General features: G+C 52.0%; 2 protein-coding genes across 4 annotated transcripts; both read left to right on the forward strand.

Moving 5' to 3' along the window:
* Nucleotides 1-1,192: 1,192 nt before the first annotated feature.
* On the forward strand, nt 1,193-4,491 carry SPINK4 (serine peptidase inhibitor Kazal type 4). Of its 2 annotated transcripts, none has more exons than XM_052777941.1 (4): nt 1,193-1,370; nt 2,352-2,404; nt 2,734-2,846; nt 4,320-4,491. In XM_052777941.1, exons 1-4 carry the CDS (start codon nt 1,310-1,312, stop codon nt 4,372-4,374), a joined length of 282 nt encoding a protein of 93 aa, XP_052633901.1. In that variant the 5' UTR covers nt 1,193-1,309; the 3' UTR covers nt 4,375-4,491. The 2 variants fall into 2 exon arrangements, with proteins under 2 accessions (XP_052633901.1, XP_052633902.1); XM_052777942.1 differs by having other exon boundaries at nt 1,194-1,370; nt 2,370-2,404.
* A 5,773-nt stretch (nt 4,492-10,264) lies between these two features.
* On the forward strand, nt 10,265-14,387 carry HEMGN (hemogen). 2 transcript variants are annotated; one of them, XM_052778956.1, is made up of 4 exons: nt 10,265-10,457; nt 12,361-12,454; nt 12,818-13,086; nt 14,240-14,387. In XM_052778956.1, the coding sequence occupies exons 1-4, from the start codon at nt 10,376-10,378 to the stop codon at nt 14,356-14,358; spliced, it is 564 nt and encodes a 187-aa protein (XP_052634916.1). In that variant the 5' UTR covers nt 10,265-10,375; the 3' UTR covers nt 14,359-14,387. The 2 variants fall into 2 exon arrangements, with proteins under 2 accessions (XP_052634916.1, XP_052634917.1); XM_052778957.1 differs by having other exon boundaries at nt 12,818-13,022.
* The last annotated feature ends 973 nt before the right edge of the window (nt 14,388-15,360 follow it).

A 15,360-nucleotide genomic window follows, 5' to 3' on the forward strand; every position in this document is an offset into this window, starting at 1 on the left:
TTCTGCAAGGGGAACACTGAATCGGTCACCTTCCCCCTTCCCAAAACCTGGTCACAGCCCTGCTGAGTTGGGTGGAAGGACCTCTGAAGGGCAAGGATGGACGCAGCCTCATGCAGGGCCTGTACCCCTCTGGCCACGGTGGATGCTCACCAAGCCGTTCCCTCTTGTCTCAGCCGGCCGGAGCCAGCGTGTACCTTCCTAAGCCTCAGGTAAGACTGAGGGGAAGAAATGTCCTGAGCACAGTCATGGTCGGCTCCTCAGCAAGTGCAAATGTGCATGCTGTGGGTGTCTGGAGCTCTCCCAGCCTGCTGGTGATTTCTGCAGGACACCTAACCCCTGCCCGCCCCTTGCACACACAGCACCTTCTACCCGCTACCAGGGTGAAGGGCACCCTTCTTCTGGCCCAGACTTCATCTCGGCAAGTCTGTCCCAAGGGAGTTTTTAGTCAACGCTGGTCTTCAGCTATGATGCCGACTTTCTGCCCAGTGGTCCTCTTTTCCATCCTTCAGCCTTCACCAATGGATTTTGATTCACCAGAAGAAGGTGGGGACAGGTGTGGAAAATTCAGCTTCTCAGAGAGAGGTGATGAGGATGCTCACATGGAAAGATGGACATCAAGCATCCAGTCTTGTAGGCAAAGCAGCCGGGATCTGCTGGGGTGGTGATGCTTGCTGAGAAGTTCTTCACTGAAAAGTTGGTGTCTCTGCAGCCCCAGCCTGTCCCACCCCATCCAGCAATGGGGTGGGCTTGCCACAGCATGACAGCAGGCCTCCAGTGTGTTTGAGATCCCTCTCCTGGGGTCCTGCCCAGTGCATGAGGCAGGTGAGTATCTGCCTGGCCGGGTCTCATGGGATAATGCTCAGGCCACAGTGCAACCACCCAAATCAGCCTGAATTTCCTGGCTTTTCCACATGATGTCTCCCAACCCAAATGGAGATACCTGCCACATATGAAGAATGGCAGCTGCAAAGCTGGAGGGCTGGTTCAGGCCAGACGGACTGAGAGGTAAGCTGTCTGGGTGGAGCAGAGAAGAGCAGCATTGCCCAGCCCAGGCTACAGTGCAAAGGGATTGTAAAGCACCCTCCAGTGCTGGTACCTGCAGCTGGCAAGTGGCACTGGGGTGGCTTATCAGTTGCATGAGATCACCTACGTGATCCCTCTGGGTGCACAGTCCAGCTGTTCCCAGGGCAGATCAAACACTGCTCAAAATGCTGCTTTTCCCAGCACTGCGGAGATAAGCTGGTGCCCTCCCCTATAAAGGCAGCCACGAGCGGAGCGAGGTGCATGAGCATGTGCACATGAACAGACCATGCCTGTGAGGGAGCTGGTGGTGGTGGTGACGGCACTGGTGACTCTCATCACTGCTGGTGGTAAGCTCTGCTGCCGGCAGCTGGCTCTCCAGTGGCGGGTTGGGAACCACAGAGGGACCAAAAATGGGTGTGAGGGCAGAAAGACCCAGAAACTCCGGTTTGGTGAACAGGGGAGGAGGGCAAGGAAACACAGTGGCAGTGTGGTGGGGAAGAAGGACCAGAGCAAACACACCATGCCTTATCAGCAGTTCAGGGCAAGGGTTACAGGCTGGTTCATCAACCATATTGCACTCAGTAGAGGAACGGGATAGGGGACAGCCCACAATGCGAACAGGAACCAGGATGGGGGAGTACAGCACATACACTGGGATGGCAGCTACTGTCATTCCTGCCTCCATGAAGACCTGCAAGTCTTTGCAAGAGCACTATGTGCTCAGCATATTCATGTGGGAAGCAGCTGTTTGTAGGCCCTGGAAAGCTGGTGCTACCTAGGCAAGCGTAGTGGTGGTCCTGCAGCAGCCTGTGTGTGAGCCCTCATGCTCCCGGGACATTTGTGCACTGCACAGATGGGCTGTGAACTGGTGCTACTGCTCTGCCTGAGTGCAGAAAAGGAACCCACTGAATGCAGGTCTCCCTGGGGATGGCTATTGTCCAGCTGTGCAGCATCACCCAGCCTCAGCCCTCTGAAAATACCCCATGTTCCCATGCAGCGCTGCATGCGTTCACATTTCCTGGGATGTGGTGGATGCTCTGTGGAGCTCCTGGTGCAGACTGGGAGAGAGGGCTGTTGGGACAGGGATTAGGGGGTGGGAACAGACGTTCCCAGCTTTGTCCCAGCAAGCTCAGCTGCAGATGGACGCTGTGCACTGTGCTGCTGGGAGGGTGGGGGGGTGGCATGCGGTAAGCTGATCCCACCTCCTGAAATCCACACAGCTGATCTGGGTCCTGAGTGGGCCCTGCACAACTCTGCATTCCCTTTGGTTTGGATGTGACCCTCTGTCGATGCCTCATGCTCCTGTCACAGTTGTGCCACTCTCACAGGTCTCTGCTCTGTTTCAGGGGCAGAGCTGAACAAAGGGAATAGCCTGAGAAGGGTAAGCGGTTTCTGGTTTTCTTTGTTCATGGATTGAGATGGGATTTAGTGCCTGGCATGCCTGGGAGAAAGGCTGTTCCCAGCAATCATCCCCAGCCTCATGGGTACTGGTGCTCCAGCATCAAACCCGCATCAAAGCCCAGGTTGTGAGTCCCACTGAGGGATGCGGTGGTCTCTGCTCACTACTTTCCTGCTCTGTGTGTACTCCCTGCCCTGTCTGGGGCAGAGGGAACCAGGTCGCTAGTGGTACTTGCTCCTGCCTGGGTGCTGAGGGAGGAAGAGATGGGTGCTGCTGGCACTCAAATGTGTGCTGCGGTTTCTCCTTTCCAGCCAGTGTGTGGAGACATGGTTGAGCTGCAGGCCTGCCCCCTCCTGCACTTGCCTGTCTGTGGGACCGACGGGAACACCTACGCCAATGAATGCCAGCTCTGTGCGCAGCAAATGTAAGCTCATGCCCTTGGCAGAGACCTCCAGGGGTCTAATTTTGGCCATCTGAAACTAGGCACTTGTGAAATACTGTCATTCAGGCTCCCCCGTGCCTGGGGAAAGCCATGGCAGATGGGAAACACACGTATTCCTGCTAGCAAAGTGGAAGAGGGCTTTTTCATGTCAGCTGAGCCGGGTGCTGGGCTGTGAAGCCTGTGAGCTTCACCCTCCTGTGCTGGCAGTGCCAGTGGATAGGTGCAGGAATGTCCCCAGCTCTTGCCTGCAGGTTCCTGCCCCATCCTTGGCACCACATTTAGTGACTACTGTGCAGCTGCAGGCTGAGGGATCTAGCTCATTGTGTTGGCAGGGCACTAATCCCCCAGAAGAGCTGAATATTCATCCATTGGATCAGCTTGCTAAATCAGACCACCCTATGGCTGCATGATCATCAGATCCAAAAGGTGAGGTCAGGAGGCCATGGCCAGGAGACCCTCCAACACCAGTGCCTGCAAGCTGGCAATAAACCAGATGCTCTGTAGAGGATGGGAGAAGGTCCCACCGTCTGTGCTGCCTGCAATTAGAGAAGGGATAGTTGAACTTAGATGGGCAAAAAGGTCAACTAGGCATCTAGTCTGGACAGCCAAATAGCACCACTAAGTCCTTCAAAGGGACCTCTGTGAATGCAGATGCCCAGTTATGTGCCTCATGGCTCTTTTGGCAGAACTTCAAACCAAACTTGAGGACAAGGGCAACAGGGACCTCATGAGAAGCACAAGGGTTGCTTTGGGGCAGTGATTTTATCTAGGCTGGGAAGTGACTGTCTGAGCAGGGGTTCCTGCTAGTAAGGAACCGAGGATGAAGACCAGGTTGAACACGGGTCAGCAGTGCACTTGCACGGCAAATAACACAAACTGCGTGCTGGACTGCAGGAGGAGATGGATGACCAGCTTGTCAAGGGAAGCTGCAAGGAGGTGTGGAGGAGCTGCATCCAGCTAGTCTGGGGAAGGGCAGGCTTGGGGGGACCTAGCAGTAGCCTACGGTTGCACATGGGATGGAGCCACACTCTTCTTGGTGGTAGCAGGTGATGCAACATGGGGGAAGAGCCACAGGGAGCAGCCCCAGAAGGTACAGACTGGACATGGGGGAAACCCCTTCCCCAGGAGGGTGTTACACCACAGAGGTCGGGGGGGTCTCCATCCTTGGGGCATGGGTGGTTAGGGCTCAGACAGAGCCATGGCCACCATAACCCCACACTGGGGACAGCCCTGCTGAGAGCAGGTTGGGCTGGAGACCCACCACCAGCATTGCACACGCGGGGAGGGGACATCTGTGGGCCAGGATGGCTTGCAGTCATCTCAGCTTTTTAGACAGGAAAATGAACAAGCCAATTTTATAATAGTCAGCTCTGTTCCATGGGCTGTACAGGAGCCAAAATACAACTTGAGGAGTATTTTTTTGAGCTCTTACTCTTTTTTCCTATGTTATTCTAGGAAAACCAGGCAAGACATCCGGATTTTGAAGGACGGGGAGTGTCAAAATATCTGAGCTTTCTGGTAGCTTTCCTGAGCTTAGCAACAGGTGATTAATTGATCCTGTGTGCTCTTTCCTGATTGCACATTTAAGTTAGTGAAGGTGAATAATAAAATGAGATGCACAATCTTATTTCAACATCACTTTTTTATGCAAGGCTGAGGGAAAACAGCACAAGCCAGTTCCCACAAAAGGCTAGTAAAAGCATACAGTCAAAACATTCATTTCAAATCCACATCACAAAACAAGGCTCTGCACCGTGAGTATTCCTGTGAGAAAGGCCACAAGGGAGCAGCAAGAAACACACAGATCCCGGTGAAGAAGGTCCTGAACAAGTGCAGGTTTTTTCTGCAGCAGGCCATTTAGCAAAGGAAAAGTAAAGTTTCTTCAGCATGGGAGAAGAAAACTCCCTGGCTCCCTTGCAAACACCACTGCTTCCAGAGCTGATACAAATTGAAAACAGTAACAGCTGCACTTCTCATACTAGATGTTATACAGCTTTTTCTCCATCTGCACTTCTCATACTAGATGTTATTCAGCTTTTTCTCCAAGAGCCTTTCACAAGAGGAATCAGCCCAGATAACACATGGGAGCATGGAAAGAGCCCAGGGGGAGACCCTGAACACAAGGGAACCCGGATCTCTGCTCCAGCACTTTAGAGCAACCTCCAAACTGAACTAATTACCCAGCAGATTAAAAGCTCTTCCCCAGGCTGAAAAGTCCTAGCCTGGCTAGTTGCTCAGAATTGTCCCGAGCTTTGATTGTCCCTGTTTTCCTTCCCCGGACCCTTTCCACTTCTGCACGGGAAGGGACACAGCTTGCTCACCTGTCCACAGCTGCTGCTATTAGACCATCTGCGTATTTGTACCGGGGGTCTGCAAGCCTGTTTGCCCCCTTCCAGTCCTCAGGTAGCCAGGGAAGGGGTGGTCTGGCTGCATGTTGCTCTCTGTGGTGCCACTCCTTCTGTGCAGACCTTCAGATGGTGTCTCCCCTGCACAGTAGGGAAGGGCTTTGGTGGGGTTATCAGCTGCAAAAGACTTCCATGGTGAGCAACACAAATGCCTTGTTCATCTCCCCCCTGGGGTTTTCTGCACCTGCTGCTGCCAACCCAACTGCAGGCAGGATGTATTCTGGCAGCTCTGTCCCAGCTCTCTGCCAGGCCTGAGGGGAAGATTTCGCCCAGCATAGCATGGTGCGTAACTGGGACCTGTTCTCACGGGAGGGTGGGGGCAGCATCTCAGCCCCACGCAGTGGCTTGAGCCACACAGGCAGAGTGGCTGCAGCCTGTCACTGTGTATCCCGAGAGCCATGTCTACTTGCAGAGGCTAGGAAAAAGCAACACAGACAATTTGGGGGCTCTTCTAAAGAGGGAAACCGCATGCCGCCAGCACAACGTGGAGTGTTTATTCAGAAACTGCAGAGCTAAAGCACATACTTGTGGGCCAGACTTACAAGGTCAAAGTGTGGGAAGCCTCAGGATGGGATCAGTGTGTAGTCTACACACAGTGAATTCAGAGATACCCGTCCTCCTAGGGACTGCTGGATTTGCCTGTTTATCTCACATGACTCAAAAACAAGTGTCAGACCAAGGGGAGGCGAAGGGAGTGATTTAACACCACCACAAACCTCAGGAGCCAGTGCAGAATGGCTGGAGCCGGTCTGGTACAGAAAGTCTGACTCTGAAGGCCAGCAGATCTGTGTCTGGCAAGGTCGGGCGAGACTCAGGAGGCAGCTGGTGGATAGCAAGATGCCTGCAACGCACTGGTCTGTGGCAGGGGGTATGCATGTGGATTTGCACTTTTGCATACAGTTTTGCCTGTTGAATTTACCAATCTGTTTCCCATCTTTTCATGCTTCAGTCAAGGCAGGGGCAGGAAGGGATTACGTGCTTTCACAGGCACCATAGTTCATCACACAGAGCTACTAGTAGTCCTGCTCCCAGAGAAGCATGTTGCAATCAGGCAAGTTGCCCCCAAACCTGCCTCAAGTCGGAGCGAAGGACAAGCCTGAAAATTGCTTCTCTGTTGTTCTCATGCAAGACAAAACTGGAAGAAATGCCCCTGACCGCCTGCTAGAGTGACAGCGGCATAACTCTCCCAGCTGCCCATGTTGATCCCCCAGATAACGGTGGGTTGAGGGCTGCATCCATGACTGCAGGGAGGCGTAGGCAGGTCTCTGGATATTGCCTTGCAGTAGCAATGCCAGATGGGGGTAAACAGAGATACCATTGAGTCTCATAAAGAGCTTTGACATCTACATAGATCCAAAGCCTGGTGTTGCTGTGTCTGCAGTGACAGCAGTCCCAACAGTGTCCAGAGGCAGGCCCAGTGGCAGGATCCAGTGCTAGGTCCAGCTGTCCCTTGGACAAAGCATTCCCAGGGCTTTTGGGTAGTGAAAACCATGTCAGGGACCAGCATGGTGAGATGTACCCAAGGTGGCGGGGGGTCCCCTACCAAGCAGCTCCAATGACACTCAAGGAGCCTGTGACACTGGAGCTGCTCAGGTTGCTGGACACCTGGTTGAGCTCCTCCAGGTCCTCACCTAGGAAACTGGATGCATCAATGAAGGTGGCCCAGGGCTAACTGAACCAAAATGTGGAGAGAAAGCGGAAGGAAGCAGTGCCTGGCACACTGTAAAGTGTCCAGCTGCAAAAGCTCATGCAACTGAGACTGGCCAGAAAGTTTAACCTACTTGCACAAATTCACCCATAGCAAAGGGAAGGCAGCTTTGGCTATATCTGCTACAGAGTTCTGCTGGAGAAGAAGAGTGCTGTGCTGCTCGTGCTGATGGGGGACACAGAGGCAACACTGGGCTCTAAAATGAGTGTCTGAGCCCAGTGTTCCTGGCATTGTGGGCAAGTCTCTGCCTCTCAGTCCCTCCACTTCAGAGCAGAGACAACTCGAAACTAGGTGGTGGAGTCTGTAATTTCCACACTGTAATTTCCAAATGGCATCCCATGGAATAATAAAATCACTTCCTTGGCATTTAAAGTAATTCACACACAAGAGCCAAATCTTTACAGAGATTGCGGTCCTGAGAGATGCAAGTGCAGGCTCTGGAAGATTTTAAAGCCCATCTATTCCATTAAGCACCTCTAAAGACTCTGAGGGCACAGCAACTCTTTCTTTTACAAACATTCTTTACAAATCTATTGGTTTCTACCCAGCTAGAAGATGGCTGGAATGGAGAAACATTCCCAGTACCAGCTCTGCAGTGTCTTACGGCAATGTTTTGCTGAGTCAAGAGTCATTTATCAGACCTCACCAGGCTTTTGAGTGACTGAGCAGATGGGGGGTGTAAGAAGCTCAGTTAGCCACAGCCTGAGCATGCACTCGGTTCCCATGGAGCACTGAAACACGCGGGGATTTCCACCCTTTCTTTCATGTGGCATATCACCTGCAAGCAGCCCAGAATATGTCAAGCTCTTTGTATGCTTCCACATGTGATGTCCCCCTATGGCCAGGCATATAGAATCATAGAATAGAATCGTTTAGTTTGGAAAAGGCCCTTAAGATCATCTAGTCCAACGGTTAATCTAATGCTACCAAGTCCACCACTAAACCATGTCCCCAAGTGCCACATCTACATGTCTTTTAATACCTCTCAGGATGGTGACTCAATCTCTTCCCTGGGCAGCCTGTTCCAGTGGTTGACAACCCTTTCGGTGAAGAAATTTTTGCTAATATCCAATCTAAACCTTCCCTGGTGCAACTTGAGGCCATTTCCTCTCGTCCTATCTCTTGTTACTTGAGAGAAGAGACTGACACCCACCTCACTACAACCTTCTTTCAGGTAGCTGTAGAGAGCGATGAGGTCTCCCCTCTGCATCCTTTTCTCCAGGCTAAACAACCCCAGTTCCCTCAGCTGCTTCTCATAGGACTTCTTCTCTAGACCTTTGACCAGCTTCATTGCTCCTCTTTGGGCACACACACCAGCACCTCAATATCTTTCTTGTAGTGAGGAGCCCAAAACTGAACACAGCATTCAAGGTGTGGTATGTTTTCCCCTCTCCCCAGGCACTGTCTTTGCACTGGAGCATCCTGCAAGATACAGTTTTCAGGATGTCTGCATGAGGCAGGGTGACCCCAGGGCCGTGCAGCATCATACAGTACTGTAACATGGACACCCTCACCAGCATGGGACACCTTGCCTTCACTTGTGACTGAGCTACAAGAAAGTTCCCTGTGAATGACTTGGAAGCCTCACATCTCTTTATGCCTGCCATCCATGCTCCTGGCCCACCCTCCTGTATCAGAGTCTTCCCATATCTGCTCTGCTGCCACCACCCTGCTCCTTCTTTTGGGGCTGTTAAACCTGCCCCACCTCTCTGGAGGTACCATGTAATCTGCAGTGGACACAGGGGAGGAGCCCTAGAGCAAAGTGGTAACTCAAGGGATAAGCAGAAAGGGAGCAGAGATGACCACGGACCCCCAGGTTACATCTTAAGAAAACCTCATGCACAAAATTTCAAACTCTGGAGCTTCCAGGGACCTAGAGAGAGAACCTGCAGAGAGGAAAGGCTGTACATTAAAAAAGTAAAAAGCCTGGCAAAGACTGGAGCCAGGCCAGATGTGCTTACTCCTGAGGAGCTGCTCTGCTGCAGGGCAGGTCTTGGGACTGCCCAAGGAGGTGGGATCATCCCTACCATGAAAGGCAGGCAATTCCCAGAGGACCTGGGGGTAGCCACGTTGTTGGGTTCTTCTACCAGTCTTGGAGCCACTTTGAAGTCATTGGTGGGGGGGTTAGGGGCACCAGCACCTCACAAGAGCATAAGCAGTTGAATATCTTATGGGGAAAAGTGCTGGTAGAAGCTGAACCCCAAATACTCTGGCACTGAGTGTGTTAGAAACCGGCCAAAGTGGGGATGAGTCCCTGGTCCAGCAGAATTGTTAAACACAGGTATAATCTTAAGCTTTTCTGCACTATCCCAGCACAAGAAACTCTGAAGGCAAGAGGAGGCCAGGATTGCCACCTCATCCCAAATGCAGGAAACTGAGGCAGACTGACCTGGGGGCCCAGCCATGCAGACCACACAGCAGGGAGCAGGATCTCAGGATCGAAGCCATTGTACCAAGCAGAAGCTTCCTCTTTGCAGCTGTACTAGCCCCGAAGAAGGTCCTACAGAGACTGCACAAGCCTGCATGCTGTGCAGGTCTGGGGCTGTGATGGGTAACAGGGAGCTGGGAGCAACCACTAAAGGATACCCTCCTGTGGGAGCAGGAGACCCTGATTTTACTGGGGCTGCCCATTGCCATCCTGCTTCATGAGGAAAGTGCTTTGCTCATAGCCTTGATCCACCGGGTGCTGGACCAACGAGTCATTGGGAAGTCCCCAACATGCACAGGCCCTTGGCTGGAGTCCTGGTATGGATTCATTATTCTGTCTGGATTTCTCAGGAAGGTGGTGTAGCCCTTGGACAGGTCACATGAATTTGGCAGTCTCCATCCTTAGGGGTTTTCAAAGCATATGATGCTACAGCCACCCTGACCTCGTGCAGCAGACAGTCCTGCTGTGAGGGGGGCTGGAGTGGAGATGGAAGTCCCTTCCCACTAGCACTGCTAGGGTCCTATGCAAACACCTTTCAAACAGCACACATCCCATTTCACACCTTGCAAGGGGTCCTCAAGGACTAAAAACACCTCCCTGCACCTCACTCTGGAAACCAGCAGTGAGGCAGTGCAGCATCCTGCCCTGCCATGCAACTTCTCTCTACTACAAAGGAGGGCATTTAAGTCACAGTTTAGCAGCAGTGAGTGTAAATTTCCTACTTGAAGTGGTTGCTGTATAAAAGCACTAACATGTTTTGCAATCCACGCAGTAGAGCCTGGGCAGAGACTCGTGCACCTTTGCACTCTGATAAGGAGAATATTATTGGTCTACTAGTGGCCTAGCCAGATAAGAGGTTTGGGGCGGGCAGTCTGCATTTTTTTTTCAAGCTCTCATTATTCTGCACCAGTATCTCCAGATGCTGTTCGTGGGGAACTAAGCTGCTTTCTATCTAAAACTGCAAACAGCGATGGAGAGTTTAGGCAAAGACCTTGCCTATTCGGACTCGTCCCAGCCACCCTCTGCAAACAGGGAGGAGCATGCCGTGCCAGGTAATGATGACAATATTCCTAATTTAAGTTTTTGGAGAGAGGAGAGAATGATCTTTGTCACTGGTGGTTTCTAAAAAAGGAGTTAATAATTGCCAGTTTATGCTTGGGGGATGGAGGATGTGCATTTAACTGCAAATATATGTGGCTTTTTCCGAGTTGTGTTTCTGATCACAAAGGCAGAAGCACCTATAAAGGCTTTCCAACTTGGACAAAGTCCCTCAGGCAGCATCAATATATTGTCTGTTTGTAGACTGGTGATACTCTCTCATTGTTCTCTTAGCTTGATGGATTTTTTTGTTTTCATTTCATCTCTGTATCTTTGTATCCTCTGCTAAAAAATTTTTCATCAGTATGCCAATGTTTTACTGTGATCTTTCCTGCCTAGTGCTAGCAGGGGACAGGCAGCTTTGGAGCAGCCGTGGGAGTACTCTCTTGGACTGGTTAGAAATAAATGAGGGGTGTTTGCTACCTGTGCAAAACAATTTGCTTGGGATGGGTTGGGAAGGAGACTGATTGCAAGCAGCTAAAAATACTTTTATGGCTCATAAGACATTTTGAAAGGGAAAGAAAGTTACCTTGGCTGCAAAGGGATGTGCAAGGGATTATGTACTTCAGTCGTTAAATTGAAGCCCTGTGAGCCCTGTGTAGATCCTGCTACTACAACTTGTAGCCTCATCTTCCAAGGCAGCTTCATGCCTTTTGCTATGTGGATGGCAGAGTCATCTCCCGCTGGCTGTGCCCTGTGGCCTTTGATACTGCTTCACATTGAGAAGCAGCTTCCCATTTGGGGAATGTCTACTTGGCTGTACGGTGTGCAGTCCAAGTGCAGTGTTTTTCGTCTCAGAGGCTGACACCTTCTCTGGTCATGCCGAGATGCACTTGCCATAACTGAGATACGCTGGCACTGTTGTTGTATGTGGCGTTGTATGTTCAAATCTGTATCGCATCCTGCTGTGCCTTTTCTCTTTGGTCTGGTTAGGCTGGAATTTTTTTAGGAAAGGAGCCGTCTTCTCCCATACAGCTCTACTGTGCTCCAAGCAAAGGGGAGTCCTCGAACTACCGTACAAAAAACAGCAATAAAAGAACAGAAAAACTAATAGGCAACAACAGAAAGTAGGATTATTTTTTACTTTGTGGTTGTGATGGTGGCTGTTATTAGACAGCACTTGGAATACCAAGCCCAGATTTAGGCAGCTCTGGGCGCAGGAAAGACAAAGGCATACTGGGGTGAGTCCAGTTCTCCCAGCTGGATAAGGGAATGATGACCATTCTTCACCGATTTGACCTAACACTTTAGTGTGAGCTGAGGCTCTTTGTCAAAGGAGCTGTATCTGATTACATCTGGAAGGAGCAGGTCATAGTGTTGCTTTTTTATTGTGTGGGTTTTGTTGAAACTATGAAAATCAGTGCTTTTGTGACCTCTTCAGTGTATGCGTGGGAAGAGTCCCCACTTGTTCCCAGACCCGGGGGAGCGGTGTTGCTCCTGAACAATGCCCTTTTTCTCAAGGGAGCACTGTCGTGCTACTTGATCTAAGCCAAGGGATTTCATGGTGTCCTCATGGCATGGGAAGCCTGCCCCGTGCTTCCATCAGGCTCCAGCTCCCTACAGTGCTAGGTAGGTTGGACAAGAGTCACCCCAAGGCTGCAGCAGCAGGAAGAAAAGTGCAACTAGAAATTTAGAGTAACGTCCAGTGCCGGAGCCTGAGAGCTTTGGGTGGTGTGTCATCAGATCCTAGCCACTGAGGCTGAGCTGGAAGTACAGCACCCAAGCAGTTTTGTATCAAGACCTACTTCATGACAGAAACAGCATGGTCTCTTGCATCAGTGCTCTGTCACCAGGCTAGGAGGGATCAAATTGTCCCTTGGCCAGGATCTCATGTTTGCACTTAATTTGTCCTTGTAGATGTCAGCATCACCCGTCGCTTGAGAGACCGGGAAATGCTCCGGAAAAGAAGAGCTGAAGCCCATGAGAAAGACTCAGTTCAGTGGGTTCTGAGGTGAACCTCATTTATGCTTTATGCCCCATCAGTCTTCAGTGGGGGAAGGTGACCTGCAGCCGGTAGCTGCTGAAGGTCTGGGCAGGTGTTGGGGGGCAGAGGTGGAGGTGGGTTACGTAGTGGTAGGTTGGGTGCCAAGCAATTCTCAACCACAGCATGGGGCTGGGGAAAAATTTGGTGCCCAAGCTCCTGCCTGCCAGTGCAGCCACAGGAGGCTGCCGAGGAGGGCTGCAGAAATGCAGCTTCTGCTGGGATGGACGGGGTCATGATCCCAGGAGGGGGGCTGGCAAAGCAGCCTTGGCACGGGAGGGAAAGTCCTCCACCCCACACCCAACTCTTTGCCCCTGTGAAATCTCCTGGCAGGGATTACAAGAAGATCAAACGGCAAAGGAGAAGCAGAGGAGGCAGGCGAGGGCGAGGCCGCCAGCCTGTGATGGAGCCCAGCCAGGAGCCAGAACTGGAGCTGGACCCCCAGCCCAACCTGCAGGAGGAGGCTGAGCCAGCGCCCTCCAGTCCAGCACTGCCTGAGCCGGTGCATCAATTGCCCGTGCTGACAATCCAGGACCTGGTCAGTGAGATGGATCTGGGAGCGGCAGAGGGGGAGCAGGGAGCCATGATCGAGGATCCTGTGGGTGAGCTGCCAAAGGGCCACTGGCCTTGTGGGGGCTCGGGGGGGGCAGTGCAGTGCCGCCTCTTGAGGACTGTCAGCCAAGGTTGCCCACCTTATCAACAACCAGCCCACGGCACCACTAGGGCACAGGTCCCTGCCCCACCAAACATGACTTGGGTAGCTGTGACATGGTGGTGGGGGATGCTGGAGCTGTGGCAGCAGATACCACTCTCCAAGTCACAGGGAGTGACAAAAAGCCCACTGCTGTCAGCAGAGTCATTGGCATGGGGTCTGTGGTCCCTGGTCCTAAATAGCTCCTTGTCCTAAGGACACCCCTGGTCTCTGCCAAGAGCCAGGTTAGGGCAGAGAGGCTGTGGAGAGAAGATGTGGTCTCCTGAGGCCAGAGCTGGTCAGGGAGAGCCGAAGCCCGGACATGCTCTGTCCACAGTCCACCTGGTTTGGGGGCTGTCACCAGGGTGGAGGGGAGGGAAAGGTGGGCACTAGGGCAAGGGGTGGGTGTCTGCAGGGGACTACCCCTTTGAAATCTGCCAGGACTGAGGCACGGAGGGCACTAAGCTGGTCTGAATGGCAGACTGCCATCTGGGCTCAGGAAATCCATTTACAGCTAACGCAGCTGGGGCCAGCAGGAGTTGCTCCCAGATCTGGCTTGGGAAGAGGAGAGCACATTTACTTTAGTGGTCAGTGGGCCAAGCCTGCAGGTTGCTTCAAAACCAGGAAAACCTAGGATCTGCTTCAGAGGCGGTGAGCATCCTCTGACCCCCGATTAATGCATTTCCAGCAATGTCTGTGCCAGGGGAGGAGAAAAGACCTTTCACTGCAAGGCGTGCAATGCCCTTATGCCAAGGAAAAAAAACATTCTGCATCCTAGGGACTGGGTCTGACTGGGGCACATCACACGAGTCCAGCTCCCAGCCCTGAGATCTTGAAATGGGCTGTGTTTATTTGCCTCCTGCCTTTAAACCCACTGGGGCTTTACCCTTTCCAACTCCCCTCCACAGCCCCTGGGACTGCCGTGTCCTTTGAAAAGCAGGCAGACCACTGGGAGCTACCTAACATCACAAGCAATTGCAGGAGCCTGGCCATGGGGGCTTTAGCATGGCATGGAGGGGTAATGCATGAGAGACCCCCAATATGAAATTATCTGTCTCTTACAGGCCTTGTAGGCGAAGAAGACCTCCTGAAACCAGCAGAAGCAGAAATACCAGAAGCTTTGAATATTCCTCTGGAAAATGATTACCAGGATGATGAGTACAGCACAGATATTCTATTTTAATTTGCTGTTGGTTGGTTGGTTTTTTGTTTTTTTTTTTTTTTAATGTTTTGACTCCTGCATGATAAACTCTGATAAGTACTGGACCAGCTCTTTCCTTGTGAGTAATAAAGCCCGCACTTTCCTGGTCACTCTGCTTTCTATGCTTCTTTCAGGTTACGATGAGGGGGAACGTGGTTGCTTACACAAAGGCAGTCCTTTCTGAGGTGCCTGCTGCCTGCGGTCCATGAGACCCCCCAACCCTCTCTGCCAGCAGGCTGTTCCACCTGTGTGGTGGTCCCATGGAGGGCTGCACAGTGCCCCAGCACGCTGCAGTTTAAGCGTACAGACCAGCGTCCCTCCATGTTTCTGAAAGGCATTTCTGATTTGCAGAAAGGCAAGTGGCATTGTGAAGCTGAATCCCACCATGATTTTTAGCTGGCTGGAGCAGCCCAGCTTGGGCTTTTTCCTGCACCCGATAAATCCTACAGCCCCTTGTGTTATTATCTTCAGTCTGAAGGTCTTTCTCACAGTCTGTTCTCCTCCTTGGTAAACAGCTTGCTTTCCTAAAGCCTGGAAAGCATTTTGTTTTCAATTTCTGGGCAACCTCACTCTAAACTTGCTGAGCTGCTGTGTTGGGCAAACAAAAGGTGGTTGAAAACAGCTGAATGTGACAGGCTGAAACTTGGCTGAACCATACACTTCTGTGAGGGAAATGCCGTTTGGGGCAAAGACAGGAGCCACTCTGCACAGCTTGCTGTGCCCTTGGATCCCCAGCCACACACACAGGATTTCTCGTGAAGCCAGGAAGGAAGGGGGCACCCTCTGTCTCTTCCCACATTTTGGGTGTTGTGGTCTTCTCTCCTGTGTGTGGCAGGAGGGGTGGCTCTCATATTCCTGTAATATCCTGACACAGAGAGTCTTTCTCCTCTTGGGGTGGGGTGGAAGTCTCTATTGCTATTACCTGAGTTACCAAGGGCCTGTCTCCCAGAGCACAGGACTGGCCAGGCCCTGAGGTCACCCTTG

Source organism: Harpia harpyja, chromosome Z (assembly GCF_026419915.1).
Source record: "Harpia harpyja isolate bHarHar1 chromosome Z, bHarHar1 primary haplotype, whole genome shotgun sequence".
Classification (NCBI taxonomy): Eukaryota; Metazoa; Chordata; class Aves; order Accipitriformes; family Accipitridae; genus Harpia; species Harpia harpyja.